A 26,056-nucleotide genomic window follows, 5' to 3' on the forward strand; every position below is an offset into this window, starting at 1 on the left:
CGCTTGAAAAATAAATAAAAATCCTCGCATCTGGATCTTCACCAAAATCGAAACAGTTGGTCTTTGCCACGCTCACAACTTGTCCACCAAGTTGAGATATCGTGGTATATAGTAAGCCCTTAAATATTGCGGGTTTGAATATCATGGGTTTGTCAAACCGCAGGCAACCTCTTCATGTGATGTTTTAGTTATCGCGGGCTTAATTTCGACCAATCACGGTTTTTGAGCTGAGCCTTGATAGTTATCTCGCACCACGAGCCTTTCGTGTCATTAATAATGGAATGGTGCCAAAGTGGAAAACTATAGACGAAAGTGATTCTTTCAAATTATCTTCTGGTTTACGGCGCTGTGGAACATTTTATTACAGAAGCACATCAACAGATTACAAAATAAAACTATTTTTAGAGATTAATAGGAGAAGAATGTTCGTGGTGAGAGTGCAAGATTAATCTCCTTCAAAGACGTCATCTTAAAGCGAATTATATTTATTTTACTTCTTTATTTAAATTGTGATGTGTTAATTTTCGGCTGCCGCCCACCTTCCTCTATATTTTCTAGGCCAATAACCGGACTCCCCTTTTCCCATAGGCCCTTGGTTTTAACTATCGCGGTTTTGAATATTGCGGCATTTTCCAGGAACGTAACCCCCACGATATTTATGGGTTTACTTTATATCGTTTTTGGCCCCTACTCCCAATGGTGAAGAATCACTGTTAAAAAATTATAGTATCCGGATTCGGATCTTCATCAAAATCTATGCAATTTGCCTTGTCGCACACCTGACATGTCCACAAAGTTTAGTTCGATTTTGACCATAACGTTTTGAGTTATCCTGCTCACAGACAAACAAACAAAGATGAAAAATCGGTCAGAGACCGAGGATTTGCCGGAATGTACTTTTTTTTTTTTAATCGGCCATTTTGGATCAAAATGTGAATCAAAATGGCAGGAAATCTATATCTATACATGTATACTCTTGAAATCTATACATGTATAGTATTACTCTTGCCGGCGGTGCATAACTAGCAGCATAGTCAGCATAGCTATTTGGGTGGTGTATAAGCTAACAGATTACTATCTCCATCGATCTTGCCAAGGCCATAACACCAATCGGCTCAAAATCCTTTTAACTGTTGACTTGGTAGTTATTACAATGAAGGAAACACGTATCGGGAGTGCATACGACATAGCGATTGTGAATGCGACAGCTCCGAGGCGTGTTTCGCTTCACATCGCAGTGACGGCGAGCACCAACATGGCGGCTGTAAGATTAAAATCTAACGATTTTCACGTTTTGGGTGACCTTGAGCTTGACCTTGGGCCGAGAGTTAAAAATTGGACACAGTCTATTCCAGGACAATGCAAATATGTGTGTAAAGTATGGCCATGCTATGTGCAACGATGTAGACGTAGTACTGCGCACAAACAGAGAGACTAACCAACCAACCAACATACTTGCCGGAATCTATTCCAGCAAGTAATAAACAAGGTAACATATCCTTCGAACACCTTTCTTTGGTGACGGAGGTTTTTATGGAATATGGATACACATCTTCAATGTTACGATAAATTTGTATTTGAAATCATAATTTAAGAAAGCTTGACATCGATTAAAGTGGACTCATATTTTTGCACCCCACTGTACCTGGCAGCAAGAAAATTACAATTAGATGGCGCCAGTTCAATTACTAACGAGATGGCAGCAAGGCAATTAGAAATTAGACAAAAGTAAAATTGTGGACAAAACTGGGACGACTCTTAACAGTTTATTGTATTGCTTTTACCGGTTGTTGCCACAACAACAGCAAACGCAGCATTCACTACCTCTTTGCCAGCCATAGTGACATGCGATCATCTCCCATTGTCCAATTACTCTCCATCGAAGACCATTCCAGTCTTAAGTGTTTCGCTGTGACCAAAGTTCGGACAGTGAAGGAGCACATCGCACGCTGAAATGAAGGCTCCAACCTCCGCACCACCAAGAAACCATGACAACACAGCATCACAACTCTCTTGCCACCTGCAAGGTGCACGAATCCTTGCATAAATACAGTCATATACAAAATAAGCATGACACCATTATTCAGGAGTTTCGGGCAAACTCCAATGTACAAGTGGCAGCACGACGTTAACAGTTGTACAGTAGTTAGCCATGGATGTCTGCTCTTCTCTCATTTCCGTTGTAGTGTTGTGAACGGCACATTTGTCTGACTTGGCTGAAAATGTGCTAAGGGCTTCTTCCTCAGCTCCTGCACTTTTATCGGTGGAGGCATCAGCTGGTTCCGCTTGATAATCTGCAAAGCTTGCTGGGGGTTGCCTGCAGGTTGAAAATCATTACAGGATACAGGTAAAAGAGAATTAGGTAATCAGAAACAAGTACGTGTGGGTATCCTCAAATAAGACTTGAAATCAAAAGCCTATGAAAAAAAAAAAATCAGCATTATAAATTTCTAAGCCCTAAGATATCAGAATTTTTTTATTATTTTTTAATTTATATCTGTGGGTCTTGATGCAAGAAAACAAGAAGCTGATACTCTAGGTCCCACACCTTTTGGGTGGTATGCAGAATAGATCTGTGCCATATGAAAGTTAAATCCTGAACAGTTTTTGAAATATTGCGAACACAAAAGTACATGAGATGGATGATCGGATGATCGGATGGTCGGATGGTCGGAGCTCATTTTAATGTCCCTCATCCTTGTAGTAGTCAGGGGGAAAACATGCAAAATCCAATGAAACCCCTTCAAAAAACAAGTCATAGAGGTTTTTGTATTTTTGGCATCCTTGGGACCCCTAGTCAACATTTCTGGATGATAACATTAAATTTAGGCGGTGGCATTTTAAAAATTTGCGTATTTTCAAAATGGCTGCCACCCACATCTAGCAAAACAACCACAAGCACATCTCAGCAACTAATGGGTTGATTTTACTATCAAATTATAGGTTTCCCAGGTTGCTGAATCGATTTGTGAGGTGACCGAAGTATTTCAAGGTCAAGGTCACTTGTACAAGGTCAATGTTTATGTCAATTTTGACCCCCAAACCAATAAAATGACATGGCCAGTTATTTTTAAATTTTGATTAACTCAATTGCTACTTAAGTTTATGTTTTAAGGTATTGCGTTCATTTACCACTTCACTGATGCAATTCATGGTCAAGGTCATAGTGTTGAGGTCAAGGTCATTTTATAACCTGGAAACAAAAAACGGCATCAATCAATGAATGGGTTTGTATAATCTTTTACCAAACAAAAGTTCCTTTGCAGAGTGTTGGAGTCGCATAGTATGTATATTATATCCTCTGTATAATAATATATATGTATATTATATTATATTACATAGTATATAGTCGCATAGTATGCACAGTATGTACTCCACCCCTTTCATAAAACAGGAGCTGGCACATCTATCAAGTTGTGTAGTCTACCACCTACAACTGAAGCAGTAACAGAAAATATCAAGAGAGCGCACTACCAAGTGGCGCACTGGCTGACAGCCATGTCCGGCATACCACCACAACTCAGTCCAAAAGACCATGGATGGGAGCAAGACGGCTCTGTCCTGAAACCCTGCACCATCACACAAGGAACAAAACTGGCCCTTGATGAGATCCTTGAAATGGTACGGTGTGGATGTGAAAAATCTGCTTCTAAGGGTGGAAATTGCAAATGTAGCCTCATCGGTTGCACAGTGTTCTGTGCCTGTGAAGCTGGCCAACTGTGTCTCAATCCACTGACCAAGAGATCAAACATAGAAGATGAGGGTGATGAGGATGGTGATGATGCCAGTATAGACTCATAAACTAATATCAGTACAACATCTATTAACAATTGTGGCATAAATTTGTAGAATAGTAAAGTGGTCGCTATATTACCTCTTTTGTAAGTGTTTGCATTAAATTTGAGATTTGATATTTCCGTGTCGTGTCTTCTGTGGCCCAATATGAAACCAAACAGGCTTTGAAATTGACCATTACTATTTGACCTTGACTTCAAGTCACTCAAAACACCCTGGTTAATCTACTTATATGCCCATGGACCTAATATCTGGTAAAAAAAAAAATCATCAGAACTGGCCTATAAAATGCTGAAACCTTCTATTTTTCATCTTTTTGGGGTCACATATCACATTGACCATGTGATCTTGACCTTGAAATGCTTCGGTCACCTCACAAATCGATTCAGCAACCTAGGAAACCTATAATTTGATAGTAAAACCAACAAAATCAACCCATTAGTTGCTGAGATGTCCTAGTGGTTGTTTTTGCTAGATGCGGGTGGCAGCAATTTTGAAAATACGCAAATAAAAAAAATGCCACCGCCTAAATTTAATGTTATCATCCAGAAATGTTGACTAGAAGTCCCAAGGATGCCAAAAATGCAAAAACCTCTATGACTTGTTTTTTGAAGGGGTTCAACTGGATTTCCCCCTGACTATAGGAGGGGATTTCCCCCTGACTCCCCCTCCCAAACCCTGGTGTTGGGCTAGCGGCTAGGGTGTCAGCTTAGGATCCTAGGATCCTGGCTTCGAAACCCGGTCGATCGCTGAATTAACGCCAGGGGGGTTGACTCAGCCTGTCATCCTTCTGAGGTCGGCTAATTGAGTACCAGTTCACTGGTAATTTCCTGCTTGTCGTTAAAGGCGGCAAAAAGGGTTGGCGTCAGGAAGGGCATCCGGCCGTAAAACATTGCTTCAAAAAGGGGACCGAAAAACAACTACCACAGTTCCCGAAAGAGGCCAACCCCCGCTTGCGGGGAAAAATGGCCTCTAAAGGTGTTTTTTTTTTTTTTTAATAGGAGGGACGGTGGACAATAAAGGAATGTTTAAGAATAGATACTACAATATTGTGATGGTTCTGGGGAACCGTCATTTGCCAGGCAATCACAAACAACATCGAGGTTCCCTTGTTAGTTATTTCGTTATTAAATGTTCCAGACAATCAGCGTTATTATAATAATAATAATTCATTTATTTTGTATAGCGCTTTTCATGAAGCCCAAAGGCGCTTTGACAGAGTGCAAAACATAATGCATAACAAAACATGAAAACAACAATTGCAAAAAGACAAGAATCAATAGGGAAATATTTAAAGCAAAAGGAGGGAGAAGGAGAAGTGATAGTCAGGGGTTAAATGCTGTGGGTTGAATGTTGAATGCAGTGCTGAACAGGTGGGTCTTGAGTGATGTTTTGAATGTGGTGAGTGAGGAGGAGTCTCTGATGGTGTGAGGTAGTGAGTTCCAGAGGGTGGGAGCAGCGATGGAGAAGGCCCTGTCCCCCCAGGATCTGAATTTGGTCCGGATGGGGGGGGGGGGGGGGGGGTCAGGAGGTTGGTACCAGCAGAGCGGAGGTTGCGGGTGGGAGTGTGTCTGGAGAGGAGGTCAGCCAGGTAGGATGGGGCCAGGTTATGGAGGGCTTTGTAGGTCAAGAGGAGGATTTTGTACTGGATTCTCTGGGAGATGGGGAGCCAGTGAAGCTTGTAAAGGACTCTCTTACCCTGTAAACCCTGTAAACCCTGTTACCTGTACCCTGTACCCTGTACCCTGTAAACCCTGTTAGAAAGCTACGTCACCCCAGGTGATGTGGTCACGGGTCCGGGAATGGGTGAGTAGACGGGCAGCGGAGTTCTGAATGTATTGGAGTTTATTAAATGTTCCAGACAAACCTCCCTTATGTGTCGTGGTTTTCCAGGGTAATGTGCGTTGCAAAGGGATTATCTCGGGCTTCTCTCTTTTCTCATTTTCATCGATCTTAAAAAACAGCGCTATGATCGTCCAGCTGCCCAGAAGAGCAGTGTGGTGTCCCAGCAGGCACCAGCGTGGCCGTCCCAGCAGGCACCAGCGTGGCCGTCCCAGCAGGCACCAGCGTGGCCGTCCCAGCAGGCACCAGCGTGGCCGTCCCAGCAGGCACCAGCGTGGCCGTCCCAGCAGGCACCAGCGTGGCCGTCCCAGCAGGCACCAGCGTGGCCGTCCCAGCAGGCACCAGCGTGGCCGTCCCAGCAGGCACCAGCGTGGCGTCCCAGCAGGCACCAGCGTGGCGTCCCAGCAGGCACCAGCGTGGCGTCCCAGCAGGCACCAGCGTGGCGTCCCAGCAGGCACCAGCGTGGCGTCCCAGCAGGCACCAGCGTGGCGTCCCAGCAGGCACCAGCGTGGCGTCCCAGCAGGCACCAGCGTGGCGTCCCAGCAGGCACCAGTGCACATCAGCATTGCATTTGCCTAATTTGTATATTGCGCCAAAAACCCAATTCATGCGACACGCTACATCAACCACAATTGACTCACCACCAGACTATCAACAACCTCTATGCTACCAAACAAAAATTAGTCCTTCCCCACCAGACAACGACCAACCTCACACTTTAATTGCTCAACATTTAACCACACCACTTCAATCACTACTCACCGACAAGATACCCAACACTTGACCACCGCAAATCTTTGGAGATCTGCCTGAACATCGCAGTTACAACTAATCTCTTACAAAACGCTGTGATGCAATGGCGCTTGAGCTTCCTGGGCGATGATCTGCAAAGCCTCGCTGTGGGCATGGCACAAACATGTGCTAACACTCCCTGCATTCCAATCAATAGCTGCGGCCCTCTGGCTGCCTCCAATGCTATCCAGGTCCTTGGCGCACGTTCGTGCGACAAACGTGGAACAAGCCAAGTCTGCCCCCATGTTAAATGTGGAGCTTCAGCAAAGCCTCGCTACGGGCATGGCCCAAACGTGCTCTAACACTCCAATGCCTTCCAATCAATAGCAGCGGCCCTCCAGCTGCCTCTCATGCTATCCTGATCTTGGGCGGATGTTCACGCCACGAACGTGCGGCACAACACATCCACCCAATGGTAAGTATGGAGCTCAGAGCTGTGGACCGGTCCAGAAAGTGTCTTGTCTGCTGTCCATACAATACACCATTGCTTTGAATGTACCACATGCTTTTCTTAGCCACCCATTTGTAAATAAACCCCCATACACTTGTTCTTCCAATCTGCTTGTGATGTCTTTTCCTTCATTGGTGTGGCATTGTCCTCACTAGTGATTAGTCAGAACGTTCTTCCCTACTGATTAGCTGGTGTGTAGCTGGTGTGTACTGGCAGCTTCGCTGGGCTGCATTTGATTAACACAAGATAAGATCAGTACGCACCGAGGGCGTCAAACCCTGTTAGAAAGCTACGTCACCCCAGGTAAACGGTAGTCAGATGGAGGACACGGGGGATTTGATGGACTAATTGGTGTTCGCGATTGATTAGCAACCCGCCGGATCACAGAGTGATCCACGCTCGGTGACTTCCAAGTCCCGTAGTCCGGGAGGAATCGAGGCTCCCCCTCGTAGTAGACCCCCAAAATCCGCGACGGTAACAATATCAACCGATTATGATAAATATTCAGGCATAGATAAATTATGATAAATATTCAATAAAAAGTTGCAGCAAATTTACTCATCTTGGACGACAAGACACACAGCATCCATTTTGAAAGATGTCCTTTCTTGTCAAGTTAAAAATGGTTTCATTTGTATTTAAAATGGATCACACAAAAAGTACACTGGAGTTGTAAATCAATTATTATTTACACAAGTAGAATAAATCGGCATTTCCGCATTTTATTACATATTCAAAGCCTCTCGGTGTGCAGTGGAGTCCAGCTGTTATTACCTCCGGCACCGAAGATGGACTGAGGTTATGTTTTCACCCCCGTCTGCCTGCGTCTGTCTGCGTCTGTCTGTTAGCAGGACATCTCAAAAAATGATGGACGGATTCAGCCAAAACGTGGTGGGCAGGTTGGGTGTGTAACAAGGACGGAATTATTAGATTTGGTGAAGATCCGGATCCAGATACGAATTTATTTTTTATCTTTTAGTGATTCTTCACCATTGAGAGATAGGGCCAAAAATGACATATAGCATGATATTTCACAAAGTTGTGGATGAGTTATGACAAAACTAGGTGGACGAGTGGTTAGGTGACAGGAACAGGCCGATTCGATTTTAGTTCATGTCCGGATGCAGATCCGACCTGTCAGTGGGGAAAAAAAATGTAAACCTAACCTTTTCAGTCTGGAGGATGTATGCGCTCTACCGAATTGCATTCTGGTTAACATGCATTTCATGGACTTGTCGTTATACTGGGCCGCAATAAACTAAAAATAAAAATAAAAAAAATGAAAATAAGGTGTATGACATAGATAACCGAGCAGCATCCAGGATAAAATAAAATAAAATAACCACCTTTAGAGGCCATTTTTCCCCGCAAAGCGGGGGTTGGCCTTTTTCGGGGACCGTGGTAGTTGTTGTTTTTCGGTCCCCTTTTTGAAGCAATGTTTTACGGCCGGATGCCCTTCCTGCCGCCAACCCTTTTTGTCGCCTTTTACGACAAGCAGGGAATTACCAGTGAACTGGTACTCAAATTAGCCGACCTCGGAAGGATGACAGGCTGAGTCAACCCCCTGGCGTTAATTCAGCGATCGACCGGGATTCGAACCCAGGATCCTAGGATCCTAAGCCGGCACCCTAGCCGCCAGCCCAACACCAACACCAGGATGTCGTAGGCAAAAACAACAGGACAATAAATCAAAGTATTTATCAAATGTATGTCCAGCACGGGTCACTGTGAACCTACCCAATGACTACACAAGGCTCGATAAAAGGGTTTTTAATAGAAACGGGAAAAAACCTGTTTATCATCACCAGGCAGGCCTGGAAATTTGCCTCCTCCAGATATTTTAATCATCTTATTTCGATGTGTGCCAAGAACACTGTTGTTGTCGTGCAGGAGACGCTAACGAGTGGCGATGTGGAGACAAAGTGTAAATTCAAAGCATCAGCACCGTGTAAACATACGAGTAGCATCGTTCTGGTCCGACGTGGTCTATGCATGGCTCAAATTTTGACGAACTTGAAGAACCAGAGGAGAATGCCTCCCAACAAGTTTTCCTAAAGGTCAACGTGACCTGCTGGGACTTCACGGAAATACCGGACTGAGCAGCAGGGTATGAAAACATGTTTCTTCAGTGGTGGGCCCGACGATTTAAATGCTTCGGTGGAAAATTATCCAAGTTACAAAATGTGCAAAATTGCGTGACCTAAAAAAAGGAGAAGAGATTAATTGTAGCGCATCAGTCACAGTCCAATTCCATCTTGCCTTTTTACTTCCATCCTCAATAAAAGTTATTAACTTTCCAAGCCGACAGGTGGGAAGCCTATTGTTTTTGTTAGGATTCTTATTCTAGTTCCATTTTAAAACTTCATTTTGAAGAACATTTCCCTCTACCGCATTATCTTACCACGATGAACAAATTGGTCTGAGTCAGTTACCCTGATTTTATTTCTTCCTTTAATCTGAATCTTTCACGCACAAACATATTAGCACGCAGTGACCATAATGCAAACCCATTAACACGCTGTGACCTTAATGCAAACCTATTAGCACGCAGTGAACATAATGCAATCGTATCAACACGTTGTGACCTCAATGCAAACCTATTAACACGTTGTGACCTCAATGCAAACCAATTAACACGTTGTGACCTCAATGCAAACCTATTAACACGCTGTGACCTTAATGCAAACCTATCAACATGCTGTGACAATAATGCAAACCTATTAACGTGCTGTGACCTCAATGCAAACCTATTAACATGCTGTGACCTCAATGCAAACCGATTAACACACTGTGACCTTAATGCAAACCTATTAACATGCTGTGACCTTAATGCAAACCTATTAACACGCTGTGACCTTAATGCAAACCTATTAACACGCAGTGACCTTAATGCAAACATATTAACATGCTGTGACCTAAATGCAAACCTATTAACACGCTGTGACCTTAATGCAAACCTATTGATACGCTGTGACCTTAATGCTAACCTATTAACATCCTGTGACCTTAATGCTAACCTATTAACATGCTGTGACCTTAATGCTAACCATGGGATGCAGTGTAAGCATTTTGTTATGATAACATTGTCAGATCCCGGAGGTGTCGGATGCAGGAGGCAGGTTCTACTGGAAATGGCAGAATTCAACTCGACCATCATCAGAGATCCGCGCTCCAACTTCCCAGAGTTGTCGTCCATCTCGGCTGCTGCAGTTAATATAACCCAAGTATTACATCTCACGGAAATATTTATTTCACAGGATGTCTCGGACTCTTTTGCGTGTCTCCGCAGTTATAGTTTCCTCTGCTTTGAGTGGGTGGAATTCCACACCAGTGGTGGTGGGATCACTGTGTATGTTCGTTCTTCCCTTCAATCTCTCGAGTCTGATATTGTCAGTCTGGTATCCTGCCGTGATTTATAAGTAGTCCTTGGTATTCAGGGCCCCCTGTTCAAGTGGTTCTCTGGCTTCATTTACAAGCAGAAACAGTGGGATGCTCTTGAAAGTGTTGGTTCCCATGATCTTCCCCTTCAAGCTGCGGCTGCACAATGCAACGTCTTAGCACCTCAATTAATTTTGAGTGCAAACCGCCGTTCTTCCAGTCGAAAATTTTTTTTTTCTGGAAATTGTGTTTGTCCAAGTCCACATGAGATTGTAAATCAACAGCATCTTTATTTGCCACAGAGACGTACGTACCAGCTCCACATACCAAGCACTCAGCTTCCCATTCTTCTCGACCACTTCAAAAACACAGGAGTTTCGTCTTTAGTTCTACAGCGAATTTACACTTTCATTTTGGAATTGTAAATAAGATGATCAAACAAATGTACACTACTCACAATAAGTTAGGGATATTGTGGGAGTGAGTTAATTTTTTTATCGGGGTTAGGGTTACGGTATTGAAATCAAGAATGCTGTGTTTTTTCACACTCATTAATAACCATAGAATTAGGACCAACAACTTTTTTCAACATAATTAATACACAAAATCAACCACACCGAAGAACCTGCCAATATCCCAAACTTATTGTGAGCAGTGTATACGGACTCAGAAAAGACACTGAATTGTGGACAGCAGGCCACTGGGCTCACACTGAGGTTGGACAGGAAGTGGACGCGTGATGTTCGAACACGTCCATTATGCCATGACATATTACAGATGTGTACCAAACTTTACGGGTCCAAACATTACATTACAGCATTTTATCACCGCAAGGAAATGTACAACAATGGTTTAACCGTTTAAATAAGGTAAAAACAAGAATTCCAACTATTTATTTAAACTAGAGCTTCCAGGGAAGCAGAACTCAACTGAACTGACTGGACGACTTTAAATTCTTGTGCTTTTCTTAAGAGCTGAAAAAAATATGCCGGCCTATGGCGGCCATTTTGTGACAGATCGGGTTGACATGCGATAGCAACCTACCTTGTGTGGTAAGAGTCTCACACACCAAGTTTGATCAAAATCCATAAATATTTGTGGACGTTAAAGTCTTAATGTCGTTTCGGAGCTGAAAACAATATGGCGGCCTATGGCGGCCATTTTGTGATGGATCGGGTTGGAATGCAATAGCAACCTACCTTATGTGGTAAGGGTTAAACATTCTAAGTTTGATTAAAAAATCTGTTAATATTTGTGGACGCGAGAGTGTTAACGTCGTTTTCATGACCAAAAACAAAATGGTCGCCTAAGTCCGCCATTTTTCAACGGATCGGGCTGAAATGTAATACCAACCTGGTCCTTGGGGTAAGGATGCTGCATGTCAAGTTTGATCAGAATCGGTTGATATTTGTGGACGCTGGAGTGTTAACGTCGAAAAGTTAACGGACGTCAGACGACAGACGACAGACGACGATGATGATGACGACGACGATGACGACGGATGCCGGAGAGTTCAGTATGTGATGAACTCAACTGGACGGCAGTCCAGTTGAGTTAAAAACGGACGTATGGTGACCCAACTTTTACACCACCACTAATGGTGGTGAGATCATAGGCCACTTGATTTATTGTTTTCGTTTTCCCAATTTCAGGTGGTTATTATTCATATACAACAACAAAGCACTGCCATTCTATTGGGCAAAAACAGCTCTTTCTTTGATGGGATCCCAACAAATAACTTTACCATGAACACCCTGAGTACAACCATCACGTTTCAGCTCATTTCTTCCCACAAAGAAACAGACAAGGGTTTCAACACATTCCCCACACATCTATGGTGACTAGAGGTTTCATAATGTATTACAACACAGCGAATTGGCATATTTTAGAATGATTTGTACAACTTCTGGGAGATCGATTTATTGTTCTGCTGATCTGATTTATTGATCGATTTATTCTGGGAAAGGTGTATGCTGCATGTGTGAGAAGTGCTATGATTTATGGGAGCGAGACATGGGTAATGAACGTAGAGCAGCAACGAAGGCTGGAAAGGGTGGAAATGCGAATGGTTCGGTGGATGTGCGGAGTATCGTTGAGAGAGAGGAAGACAAATCTAGAGGAACTTCAAGCTTTAACAGAACGATCCTAAAAACGCATTGATTTTTCCACAACCACCACTCTTCTCTTCTCTTTCAAGCAGGACAGAAATTTGTGAACTTCCCTGGATAAAGGACCATTACCCTCTAACCTCCCATTTGTAAAAACTAGGGCATGCCCGTACTATATCTATATCTAAAATTATATCCCCCCCTCTATTTACATGAAATGGTTTGGTTCATGAAATGTTTTGGTTCATTCGCAACGCCAAAGCGAACGGCGAACGCTTTACATGAAATGGTTTGGTTCATGAAATGTTTTGGTCCATTCGCAACGCCAAAGCGAACGGCGAACGGCTTGCGAGTACAGTGACAATCCCCCCGGGGTTTTAATTAGTTTTAAAACATCGTTTAACGCCAACATAGCGCCAACATAGTTTGCCGACGGGAAATAAATGAATACGCTCTCAAATGTGCCATCCGAGGCAGAGTGTGTTCGCCACGTTCAGCACACGCGATAGCTCGCTGCTCTCTGATTGGTTGAATCGTTTTTTGGACATAGCTCGGTAAGTAATTGTCCGATTAATATGAAACCTTGAAAAGGCACATCCTCGGGTCCCCAGCAATATACCTGGCAAGTTTAAAGTATATCGGACCCGTGGTTGTCGAGAAACAGCGGTCACAGACAAACAAACGTACAAACGTACAAACAAACAAACACACAGAGATTACTGGAATTATAGATAGACTAGGGCATGCCCGTACTATATATAAGCTAGGACGTGCCCGTACGTGGGTGCCCGTTCCTTGCCAAAAAAAAAAAAAAAAAAAATTTGTGTAGGGGTGTGTGTGTGTAAACATCCTAGGGCGTGCCCGTACGTGGGTGAAAAAAACATGCGTGCAAACAACAACAACAAAAAAAAACTTTGAAACCACGTGGCAGTAACGACCACAGAACCCCCCCCCCTCTATTTACATGAATGGTTTGGTCCATTCGCAACGACCACAGAACCCCCCCCTCTATTTACATGCAATGGTTTGGTCCAAAGCGAACGGCTTGCAGTGTTTGGTAAAGAAATCGCCATAGCTCGGTAAGTACTTGTCCGATTAATATGAAACCTTGAAAAGGCACATCCTCGGGTCCCCAGCAATATACCTGGCAAGTTTCAAGTATATCGGACCCGTGGTTGTCGAGAAACAGCGGTCACAGACAAACACACACACAGACACACAGACACACAGACACACAGAGATTGCTGGAATTATAGATAGATGAAGTGGTAATGAATGACGAAAATAAATTAAAATAAACACCATTTGGTTCCAATCAACTGTTTCCACTCACATATTCCGACTCATCTCTCAGCTTTCAGCTTTCGTCTCCAGTTGTATCCACCGAAAATATTCCCCATGTTTAGAAGTGGTTTTTAAACATAAACATTTGAAAAACAACCAGAGGGGTGAGTTGTCTTAGGTGGACGCAAGCGGAACGGCAAATCAGTATGGGAGTGGATACAAGTAGCAATGTGTCGATGTGTTGATGAGATGAGAAGGTGTAAAGCGATACAAGTGGAGATGCGAGTTGTTGAAATAAATGGTCGAGAGAAGAGCGATCTTACCACTCTGTAGTTCCAAGTAGACAGCGAGCAGTATGGCTTCAGGTGGAACATCTGTCGGTAAGACCATCGTGCAGGCCTACAAGAAACAAAGGCATGTTGGCATTTTCCACACACCTGGGCTGGATAAACAATGGAAAAAACACTCAATCTCCATCATGCAGTCCTTTTGCAAAACGACAAGCGAGCAATACTATTATGGCAAAAAATATGGATCATCTACATTTTATACACCCAGGGCACAGGTGAATGGGGGCAAGAGGAGAAACAGGAGGGCCGATGAGAAAGTGGAAAAAGGAGACAATAGGAGAAATAAAAAGGAGGAGAGAGAGGTTGGGAAGAGACCGGTGGAAGGAGAAAGTGAATGGAGCGAGGGTGAACATATCAAATATTAAACTTCGGTATTTTCCATGTGTAATTTGTAGTCAGAGTCCAGGTTTGTTCTCGATGACGAGCAAACACGAGGATTTGAATTGGTCAAACAAAATACCACAGTTGCGAAGGACATGCATTCAAATTCAAGAGGTCACCACCAAGCTTGTGTGGTCTGAGATTTAATTTTGACTGCGAACATGGAGCTTGTGATCTTTAGAAGAAAACAAACTGTCATCTGCTTTGTACGACCATGTGGATGGTTAAAAAAAAAAAAAAAAAAAAAAAAAAAAAATCACAAAGACTATTTCAAACGATCAAACCCTTTAGGCCTGTAGCGGATGTGTGCAAAGCTCAAAAGCTCATAAAAAAACAAAAAAAAAAACACCTTTAGAGGCCATTTTTCCCCACAAAGCGGGGGTTGGCCTTTTTCGGGAACCGTCGTTGTTGTTGTTTTTCGGTCCCCTTTTTGAAGCAATGTTTTACGGCCGGATGCCCTTCCTGACGCCAACCCTTTTTTGCCGCCTTTAACGACAAACAGGGAATTACCAGTGAACTGGTACTCAATTAGCCGACCTCGGAAGGATGACAGGCTGAGTCAACCCCCCTGGCGTTAATTCAGCGATTGACCGGGATTCGAACCCAGGATCCTAGGATCCTCATACATGCTTTGTAAAGATCTTCTAGAAAGTTTACAAATTTAGTAACTTCTAAATACTGACCAATTACATACGAGGCCATGAGTCATACATCCACAGCAAAAGATTTGGGAGGGGGGGTTGGGCAGAGAAATAATAGAAATCACAGAAAAAAACTTTACATCAATTGCATGCAGTTCCTGTAACACCACAGTTGGTGTGTACCCCGGTCTCCCGGTGTGTACCCTGGTTTAGAATAGGTTCACCGTATCCCTGCGCATCGTAAGAGGCGACCAAGGGTTGGCGTCAGGAAGGGCATCCGGCCATAAAAAAAAACATTGCCTCAAACAGGGAACCATGATTGTCATGGGGCCCGCACGGCTAACCCCCGCTCCAGCGGGGAAAATGGCCTTAAAACGATCATTCATTCATTCATCTATCTATAATTCCAGCAATCTGTGTGTGTGTGTGTGTGTGTGTGTGTGTGTGTGTCTGTGTGTCTGTGTGTGTGTTTGTTTGTTTGTCTGTGACCGCTGTTTCTCGACAACCACGGGTCCGATATACTTGAAACTTGCCAGGTATATTGCTGGGGACCCGAGGATGTGCCTTTTCAAGGTTTGAAATTAATCGGACAAGTAGTTACCGAGCTATGTCCAAAAAACGATTCAACCAATCAGAGAGCAGCGAGCTATCACGTGTGCCGAACGTGCCGAACAGACTCTGCCTCGGACGGCACATTTGAGAGCGTATTCATTTATTTCACGTTGGCAAACTATGTTGCCGCTATGTTGGCGTTAAACTATGTTTTAAAACTAATTAAAACTAATTTGCGATTCTTTCGCTTTCCTGCGCGTTTGTGCACGCTATGGCGATTTCTTTACCAAACTCCGCAAGCCGTTCGCTTTGGACCAAACCATTTCATGTAAATAGAGGGGGGGGGGGGGGGGATTGTCACCGTACTCGCAAGCCGTTCGCTTTGGACCAAACCATTTCATGTAAATAGAGGGGGGGGATTGTCACCGTACTCGCAAGCCGTTCGCTTTGGACCAAACCATTTCATGTAAATAGAGGGGGGGGATATAATTTTAGATATATATATAGTATGGGCATGCCCTAGTCTATCTATAATTCCAGTAATCTCTGTATGTCTGTGACCGCTGTTTCTCGACAACCACGGGTCCGATATACTTTAAACTTGCCAGGTATATTGCTGGGGACCCGAGGATGTGCCTTTTCAAGGTTTCATATTAATCGGAGAAGTAGTTACCGAGCTATGTCCAAAAAACGATTCAACCAATCAGAGAGCAGCGAGCTATCACGTGTGCCGAACGTGGCGAACAGACTCTGCCTCGGACGGCACATTTGAGAGCGTATTCATTTATTTCACGTTGGCAAACTATGTTGGCGTTAAACTATGTTTTAAAACTAATTAAAACTAATTTGCGATTCTTTCGCTTTCCTGCGCGTTTGTGCACGCTATGGCGATTTCTTTACCAAACTCCGCAAGCCGTTCGCTTTGGACCAAACCATTTCATGTAAATAGAGGGGGGGGGGGGGGGATTGTCACCGTACTCGCAAGCCGTTCGCTTTGGACCAAACCATTTCATGTAAATAGAGGGGGGGGATTGTCACCGTACTCGCAAGCCGTTCGCGTTGGACCAAACCATTTCATGTAAATAGAGGGGGGGGATTGTCACCGTACTCGCAAGCCGTTCGCTTTGGACCAAACCATTTCATGTAAATAGAGGGGGGGGATATAATTTTAGATATATATATAGTACGGGCATGCCCTAGTTCCTGTAACAGAAGGATACTCCTTGTGGCTAAAAGAGTTCGACTCGATTTGACCAGAGTGGGAAAGATTTTTTTACAGCGTAGCCCACAGGGTAATGCCGTCTAGAACAGCATTTGTCCATATGCATGTCCCCAAAAACGTACACCAATCAGAGCTGAGGATCTGGTCACATGACAGGGGACAGCATTTAGTAACCATTATAGTTGCATATTTTACTAAAAGGAAATGTAACAACCTTCAGTTGAGCGTTTTGGGACCCAGTGGGTGTCGTAAGGAAGGTAGGAGGTTACAAAAATTCCTCAATACAATTATTATTTTGAAATGTGATTGACATGGACCTTGCTCCCGAATCCGGAAGGGAACAGATGATGACGATTCGCTGGTTTGATAATATCTCAATACAATCGTGATTTAACATGATATTTTGATATATTGATACCATTGTATTAATTTGTGATTGGAATGACGAATGATGCTGTTTGGAATGAAAATATAGAGAACCTGCTGTCAATGCCTGATGTTCGATTGAAGGTGGCACAGGAATGTGGAATTTATGGGATCATTGTTTGCCATTCGCTGCTTTTTACCCAAGTCATTCACGAACTGGCTGTACATGCCTAAAGTCAAAAATTTTTAATACTTATATTATTTGCTATCTGGTATCCCCACCGAGGTCATACTATCCTCTTCAACTAAAGTATCAAACAAATCCGGCTATGCTGCTGTTAGACTATCAGTCTTGTTACCCTGCGCTCGTGAAGTGAAAAGCAGGGTTAGGCATTCGGTTGCGTATGTGTGTACGTGTGGCGTGTCTGCATTTTTGAAGTTCATTTTCTCGGCATCCTATGGTCCGATTGACACAAAATTTTACCATAGGAGCACCTCCTCCTGTAGAATATTTGATGATTATGACGTCATAAGCCACGTGGTACAGACGCCATCTTGGAAAAAACGAAAAACGTTGCACCTCCATATCTCCAAATCCGCTCCATGGAAAAAATTGAAACGTGGCTTATTGTAAAGAACTCGACATGGGTAATAGATGTTGTTAATGATGACGTCATTGGTGCCGTAATTATGATGTCATGATTCGACAGGGACAACGATTAGTCTGATCAGTGAGTGATCTCCACAACAATTATAATATAAATTTATGATATAATCGCTCACGTGGTCTGGCAGCCATATTGGATCAAAGAAAAAAAACATTCAAAAACAGAACAGTTGGCTCGCACGAAGTTGACTGCGCAGGGTATGTATTCTATGAATACCATCTTTTTCCTTAGTAATGTCCAGTGAAACTAAAGAAAAGTAAACGTGTTGTAACAGGTTATCAGAGGTGAAAGGCAAATGAAAAGGGAGTAAGAGCGAACCTGCTGAAGACAAGTCCGTGCTTTTTCAAACTCGGTGCGCAGGCAATACGCCGTGCCCAGGTTGAACAGCATGATCGCACGTGCCGCAGTCACCGAACTGGGATAGCTTTGCGGTGCATGCTTTCCATCTACAACACGTCATTCACAAAAACTGAAAATCACGAGTAAACCTCAGAACCTGGAACATCACGTTCGTTCCTTCCAAAGAAGAAGAAGCTTGATGGTACTCAGGATAATTAAATAATTTATGAAAACTGCGTGAGTGCTCTTAGGCTGATGCAGTTCAAAATTAGTTAATTAAAATAATTTTCACTGTGACCACCAGCAATGATAAAAGCAACCAGAAGTGTTTTTTTGGTGGATTGTTTTATTTGATTTTATTACCTGTGCAGCCTGAACAGCACAGTAATTCTAACCGTTAATTTATCTATTTAAATAATTTCACACATTTTCACACAGGCAGGAAAAGAGAGGAATAAATGAGTGGAGGTGAGCGCTGGTTCTGGGTTTAGGCAGTTTTGCTAGGAGGAGGTTGCTGGTGGATTGCATGCGTCCAGCAGACATTCGAGGGGGTTGGGTTTGGGATAAGACCACTGTATTGAGGAGAAGAAAGGGTTCCGTCGAGAGCCCCACATTGGCTACAAGGCTGGAGGAAGTCAATAATCCAAAAGTGGAGTTGGCCTTGGGTTCCATAGGCAGAGAGTTTGGAGAGTAAGTCAGGATGCAAGACTGCAGCAAAAGCTCGAGATATGTCCAGAGACACGGCCCTGATCTCATGTCTGACATTGAAGACCTCCATCCATTGTGTAGAGAGCTTAAGCAGCATGTCCAAGGTAGAATGACCAGGTCTGAATCCGAATTGATGATGCTAATTGGAAGTAAGCCAATTGGTCTGCAGTTAAGGGGATCTGTTTGTGCACCGTTTATCTAATGCTGTGATATTAGCTGATTTCCATGGAGATGGAAAATGACCTAAGGTAAATGACAGGGTGAAAAGGGCAGATAGAGGAAGTACAAGAGCAACAGAGCAGATTTTTAGGACACGTGAGCTGATGCCGTTCGGTTCAGTTGCAGAGTCAGAGTCGAGGGTTGCCAGAAACTTTTCTACCCTCTCAGGTGCAAAAGACACCGAATCCAGGAGCAGTTGGGAATGACTGGGAAGGTTGAGTAAAGAGAGTGAGGGGTGCGGGATACAAGATTTTGCCGTAAACACAGAATTGAGGCATTCGGCTGTGGTTCAATTTTAAGTGAGGGAAGGGATGGAAGGGGACCTTACATCAGAGACAGACTTGACAAGGAACTACCAGGTTTTAGAGGGAGAAAAGTTTTAAAGCTCATTCTTGAGATCGGCCAGATGTTGTTTTCTGGCTCTCCTGAGAGTATACTCACACTTTTTGTGGGCTTTGTGGAATGATCTTCGGTTGCCTTGGGTTGGACTTGCCTTACAGGAGGAGAAAGCAAGTTGTTTCAGAGCAACTGCTTCACCACAGGATTCAGAGTACCAAGAGAGGGAAGATGGGTAAGATAACTGAAGACAAGGTGGGATGAATCTGTGCATAAGGGAGAGCGGGTGTCAGTGGCAGAATTCCCAGGCTGAATATCAGTGGCAGTAGATATCGGACATCAGTCCTGAAGTGTGATGGCCGCTTGCAGTCCCTGCCAGTTTGCCTGAGTGAACTGTGAGAGTTGCAGGTGCTGCGGTTGTTCTCTTAGAATGGCCAGAGATGTTGACCTTAACAAGCACATGATCAGATGAGCTAATTGGGGCAGAGGATGAACAAGATATATTGGTGGGGAAGTTGGTCATCACCAAATCCAGAAGGGAAGATTGGAAAAATCCGGGTAGGAAGATTCACGTATCAAGTTAGCCCCATGGAGTCACGGAAGTTATTTGCATAAGTGCCATGGCTGGTGAGAGAGGTAACAACACCCAGCCAATTTATCATTGTGACAAATGACGTCGTCACATATGAGGAGAGTTTGGGTGAGTGATGAAAAGTTGGTCCATGTCGTCTGAGAAAGAGATGTAGGGTCGTCACTGTTGGGAGGACGGTACAACACACAGACAAACATGAGGTGGGAGCGGAGAGGAAGTCGCAGCCAGCGAGTGAAGAGCTCCTGGAGTTTTGGAGGTGCAAGAGAGCAGCACACGGAGACTCAGAAATTGTATTTTTGATGTACAGTGTGACTTGGCCGACAGGACGGGGTTCAGGTCGATCAATCCGGAGAAAACAATAGCCAGGAAGAGACACTAGGGAGTCAGAGACGTTCGGTGGCAGGAAGGTTTCTGTTCACCAAATGATGTCTTCTTTAATCATTGAGAGGATGGAGTACGGAGGGAGAAGACGTCTCGCTCTTCGATGAACCTAGATTTCAAATAAAACTTGAGGGTTCATGAAACACATTACCCCACGCAGTCTTGAGAAACAAAACGAGTGGCAAATTTGATTTGTCACGATGAGGTAAAATGCCGTATTATTTTGTCCAAGTACTGCTACACGGAAGGGGATTTTGAAATACCAAAACAGGCGATTTGTGTTCTGCAATGTTCAAGTATATAATTATATTGAAATAAAATAAAGATTTTGAAGGTTGTAGAAAATCGTAATTTGTATGTTTATCTCCATTGGCACATTGTCTTATACACCACCTTTTAAATGTTACATTAGTTATTCATGCCTGTTTGCGTCCTTTATAACATCCTTAAAAACAGTAAATTTCCTGTTTGGAATGATTTTCAATTTCGTTTCACTGCAGGACAGGAAGACAGAGTAAAAAATATTGTCCCACTCCTCTCTGCACTTGTGCGGTCGGGTCGAATCCAGAGTCAAAGTACCGTTCAATGGCAGGTTTGTGTTCCGATTAGTTTTCAAAATAAAACATTCCATCGAAATCGAGTTGTTCTCGATCATAAACTGATGCTCGTAGACAGAAGTGAACCAATTACTTAACCGTGCTTTTCGCTTTGTGTGCGCGGGATAATGATATAAAACACATTTTCACAGTTTGAATATAGCAGTGATTACAAAACAAGTAAACACTATTATTTAAGAGTTCACATAACAAAAGCGTGTTATATTAAATATATTAATGCATTCAACATTTTCAAATGAAAAAAGCAAATATGATGCCAAGAAATGGCAAACATTTCATATGGAAATCGACTCACTATTTTCCAAAGATTCCATCTCACTCTTGTCTGAACCTGAAATAATAAATCGAATTAGAACAACAAACTTAGAACAAATACACGTGATCAAAGTTTCAAAAGTCAGAAAATAAAACGAGATCAAGAACGCCAAAAATAAATAAATAAATAAATAAATTTCGGAGACGACTTACCGAGCAAATGAAGTTCAACAGAATAAATAATTTTATAGTTTCTTTGCATGAAAGTTTTTGGAGCTTAAGGCCCTCTGAAACCCTATTTTTACAATGACGATCAAATTCACACACCTGGGATTTAGAGGACATCCTTGCATCCAATGGGTAGCCCAGGTAAAGCAGAATGCTGTGCTTACTTTACGAAGTGTTCAAAGTTACACGACCAACATAAGTTACTCAAAATAATCCAACAAATGCTAAAGTTTTTGCTTTTAAAAATATTTTTCAATTCTTTTTTAAAATTGTTTTATCCTCCTGTTGATGTATGTAAGGCTGCCGAAGCAGTTTCATTGATATTTTCACCAGAGGTGCACCTCCTCCTGTATAATTTTTTAAAAATGATAATCATGACATCACAGGTCATGTGGCACTGGCGCCATCTTGGAAAAAACTGAAAAACTTTGCACCTCTATATCTCCGAAAGTGCTACATAGAAAAAAAATCGAGACATGGCTCCTTATAAAGAATTCTCCATGGGAGTAACACATGTTAATGATGATGTCATAGGTGCCTCCATTATGATGTCATAATTCGACAAGTACAAAACTTCATCTGTTCAAGATTGAGCGTCATCTAGGGATAAATTGGTGGAGAACAAAAAATGATGACGTCACCGGTGACGTGGTTAGGCCGCCATATTTGTTTTAACACAAAAGCCTAATAAAACCACTAAAACACGTCCTGGCGAGGGTCTGCAATCCGATTGCTCTTTCTTGTTAGTGATGTAATGCATTGTTTGAAAACAAATGGTAGTATGGGTATTTACCTTTTTTATAATTTGTGGGGTTGTTAGATTTTAAAGTTTTATTACAATCGGTGTTCCCCTCCATTTCAGCATTCAGGTTTCCCCTCAACAAGATAGGAGTTGGGGTCTGCAATGCTAATACACTACATTTCATGAATGGTGGAAAGGCAGCCGACAGGTCTATCGTTAATGACATCTGCTTTGGCACCTTTCTTGTGATTAAAGATAATCTTTGCCACTTTCCACCGAAAGGAAAATGGTCATCAAGGAAGGATCTGCAAAAGTGCAAAGAAAGAGCAGCAGCAGACAAGGCAGGTGCACGGGCGTTGGGGATGAAAGCACAGATGCTAACTGCAACAGTTCGTGAAGATATGTCAAGGATGGCCAGAAAGCTTCCCACTTTTCAAGTGGAACCTCACTTGTTCTCTCGAGTAATATGTACAGAAAGGTGTGGGATCATCAAATGACCAAAGGTCAAAACAGCCCATTTACGGTCTTGGGAAGTCAAGTCACAACCCCCAAAGGGGGTAAAGCCAAGCTATATGCCTCAGTGGGCATTATACCCACAAACAGAGCCAGTTAGTGACGAACAACCAAGTAAATCAGAGACCAGCATGTAAAATCACTACATTAAACAACAACCAACAACCACCGTTTAGAGGCCATTTTCCCCGCAAGGCGGGGGTTGGCCTTTTTCGAGGACCGTGGTAGTTGTTGTTTTTTGGTCCCCTTTTTGAAGCAATGTTTTACGGCCGGATGCCCTTCCTGACGCCAACCCTTTTTGCCGCCTTCAACGACAAACAGGGAATTACCAGTGAACTGGTACTCAATTAGCCAACCTCGGAAGGATGACAGGCTGAGTCAACCCCCCTGGCATTAATTCGGCGATCGACCGAGATTCGAACCCAGGATCCTAGGATCCTAAGCCGGCACCCTAGCCGCTAGCCCAACACCAGGGATTGGAGTTATGGAGCGCATTATATGGAGTTATGGAAACTACATTAAACAATCTATCATAACACAGCACTTAATATTCCAGGACACAGCCAAGCTCCCATCTATAATAATAAAAGGCTAAAATTATAAGTAAATGTAATAATAAAATAATATAATAACCAAGTATACAAAAAAAGGCAATGTATGTCAGTCAGTCAGTCAATCAGTCAGTCTTTGCGTGTGTGTGTGTGTGTGTGTGTGTGTGTGTGTGTGTGTGTGTGTGTGCGCGCTCCATAACTCCAAAACAATGAAACCTTGCAGCCACAAACTTTGCATTCATACTTTTCAAACTCCCCATTTTCTCTCCCCCCACCCCCACTTCCCATTCTCCCTTGATATTCTTGTCAGGACGAGTACTTTTGCTCGTTTATAATTAACCTCATGGTTCATATTTCAAAAGCACCACTCACCTGATAAAAATGGCTTTCAATTTATCAAACATGGGAACAACGGCCAAAGACAAATCTCCTGCCAGGTGTTGTACTGACGTACGACACACAATGGCCCGATGTTAGCATGTGTGAGTTGAGTTGTACCACTTGACGCAAAAATAATTTCAAAACATTGTTTGACCAGAAATCTGACGTGTCTCCTGATGAAGAGTTTAAACCCATGACCATCTTGTTGTTTTTTTTGTTTTTTAACAAATAATCACTAAAAACAGAAATCAGTGCACATTTATACCATGAAAACATGGTACAAAAGTGGTTAGGGTAGAAGCGACCTGCAGTGTCATCCACCACATGAGGAACATGCCTACCACCACTCCAGCGACACAACACAGCATACCCAACCTCTTCCCCACGGGTGTACTTTTGTGGTTGCTATTGGCTAATACGAGCTCAACCGCCTTTTGATGGCATTTGCTCCATCAACGGTCCCACTACCCCTCTTGGCTACCAGACTTGCCACAAACTGGTCCAACTGGATCATGGCAGTCTTTCAGAAGACACCATCTCATTACTAGATGGCCATTGGCTCCAAAAAGAGCTCATCCGCCCTTTTTCAGGTGTTCTTTTAGTTCTGGCAGGGGGTGTCAGTCAACCATCCCACTGGCAAGCCATTGAAGGACGTCGGTTTAGTCGCCACCAACCCGACCATGCGGCTGGTAGCACTAGCTTACACGTTACATGTTACCAGTGCAGTCAAAAGACTGACCCGACCTGTTCAAACTGTATAATTCATATTAGGAACATGGCAGCAGTTCCTCAGTTGAGAAAGTCACTGAATTGGTGCTATACTGTATATTCGTTTGAAAAAGCCCCAAGCAGTGCAATACTTTTTGGAAAGTCCCAAATATTACATGTAATCATGATTTTAATATTAAATAACATTCACAAAAAGCATGCAGAATCAAGCACAAAAAGGAAGTCCAAACAACTTGTGTGCTTAACCTGATCATAATCCCCATTGCATGATTACAAGAACCCTGAACAACGTAATTGTCATTTCTCAAAGGTTGAAATGGAAATGAATTACACAATTGGCAAACAATATCTGACCTTGATCTGGCTCAGACGGGCAAGCGACCAGAGATACATCCGTGATATTTTCTGGATTGAGGTTCCGGATTGCATCTGAGATACGGTCCATAGCTATGAGAGCCTCCGCTGCATAAAGGTGACCAAGGAACCTGCGGGACAAATACGTGAACATTACACAACCATGTGGAAACGGAACCCCAGACAGAATCATACTGGGCAATGGATAAGCTCAGGGAAATTACAGAAAGTGAGTCAAAATCCACAGTTTTCTGCACTATAAAGCATATGACCTTGAAATTCGCAAAATCTTGGATTCTTAGCATCATGAAAAGGAGGGGCAACTGAGCATCAACGAGGCACTTTTATATGTATGGTTGTGTTTTGCTACAACATTGCAGTGTGCCAAAATGATATTAAATTGATATATGTGGGAAAATTACAGGCCCAGACCAGGAATTGAACCCCAGGTCCTTTGGAAAACCATACCTGTGCTCTGCCATCTGAGCTATCTGGGCGACCCTGACCGAGCATGCAATTTTCCCACACATATGATTGCCACTCTCTTTCCGTCAATGCTTCCAGGCCACTCGCTGCCAACCATAGGAGCACCAACGGCCTGTACACGAGAGGGTCTTCCTCCAATGGGGGGACAAATCCATGTGCTCTATTGCAAACACCACGGGGGCGTAGTGAAGCAATTAGATTAACTAGGGCATGCCCGTACTATATATATATCTAAAATTATATCCCCCCCCTCTATTTACATGAAATGGTTTGGTCCAAAGCGAACGGCTTGCGAGTACGGTGACAATCCCCCCCCTCTATTTACATGAAATGGTTTGGTCCAAAGCGAACGGCTTGCGAGTACGGTGACAATCCCCCCCCTCTATTTACATGAAATGGTTTGGTCCAAAGCGAACGGCTTGCGAGTACGGTGACAATCCCCCCCCTCTATTTACATGAAATGGTTTGGTCCAAAGCGAACGGCTTGCGGAGTTTGGTAAAGAAATCGCCATAGCTCGGTAACTACTTGTCCGATTAATATGAAACCTTGAAAAGGCACATCCTCAGGTCCCCAGCAATATACCTGGCAAGTTTCAAGTATATCGGACCCGTGGTTGTCGAGAAACAGCGGTCACAGACAAACATACAAACATACAAACATACAAACATACACACAGAGATTACTGGAATTATAGATAGATGAACAGGATTAAATAATTAATTCCTGGTTTGGGTTCCATTCCTGGTCTGGGCATGTCATTTTCCCACATATATCAATTTAATTATTTGATCCTG

The 26,056-nt window shown here is 43.2% G+C and overlaps 1 protein-coding gene across 3 annotated transcripts in view; it reads right to left on the reverse strand.

Moving 5' to 3' along the window:
- Positions 1-1,753: 1,753 nt before the first annotated feature.
- Positions 1,754-26,056, reverse strand: part of CNOT10 (CCR4-NOT transcription complex subunit 10) — a 160,285-nt gene continuing 135,982 nt past the window's right edge. For all 3 annotated transcript variants that reach the window (XM_068108758.2, XM_068108756.2, XM_068108757.2), the window contains exons 15-19: positions 24,776-24,906; positions 21,318-21,353; positions 18,149-18,276; positions 13,974-14,049; positions 1,754-2,317 (exon numbers count right to left, since the gene is read on the reverse strand). In XM_068108758.2, the coding sequence (XP_067964859.2) occupies positions 2,172-2,317; positions 13,974-14,049; positions 18,149-18,276; positions 21,318-21,353; positions 24,776-24,906 (517 nt within the window). In that variant the 3' untranslated portion in view covers positions 1,754-2,171. The remainder of the gene's footprint in view (positions 2,318-13,973; positions 14,050-18,148; positions 18,277-21,317; positions 21,354-24,775; positions 24,907-26,056) is intronic.

Source organism: Myxine glutinosa, chromosome 2 (assembly GCF_964187855.1).
Source record: "Myxine glutinosa chromosome 2, kmMyxGlut1.1, whole genome shotgun sequence".
In the NCBI taxonomy this organism is placed as follows: Eukaryota; Metazoa; Chordata; class Myxini; order Myxiniformes; family Myxinidae; genus Myxine; species Myxine glutinosa.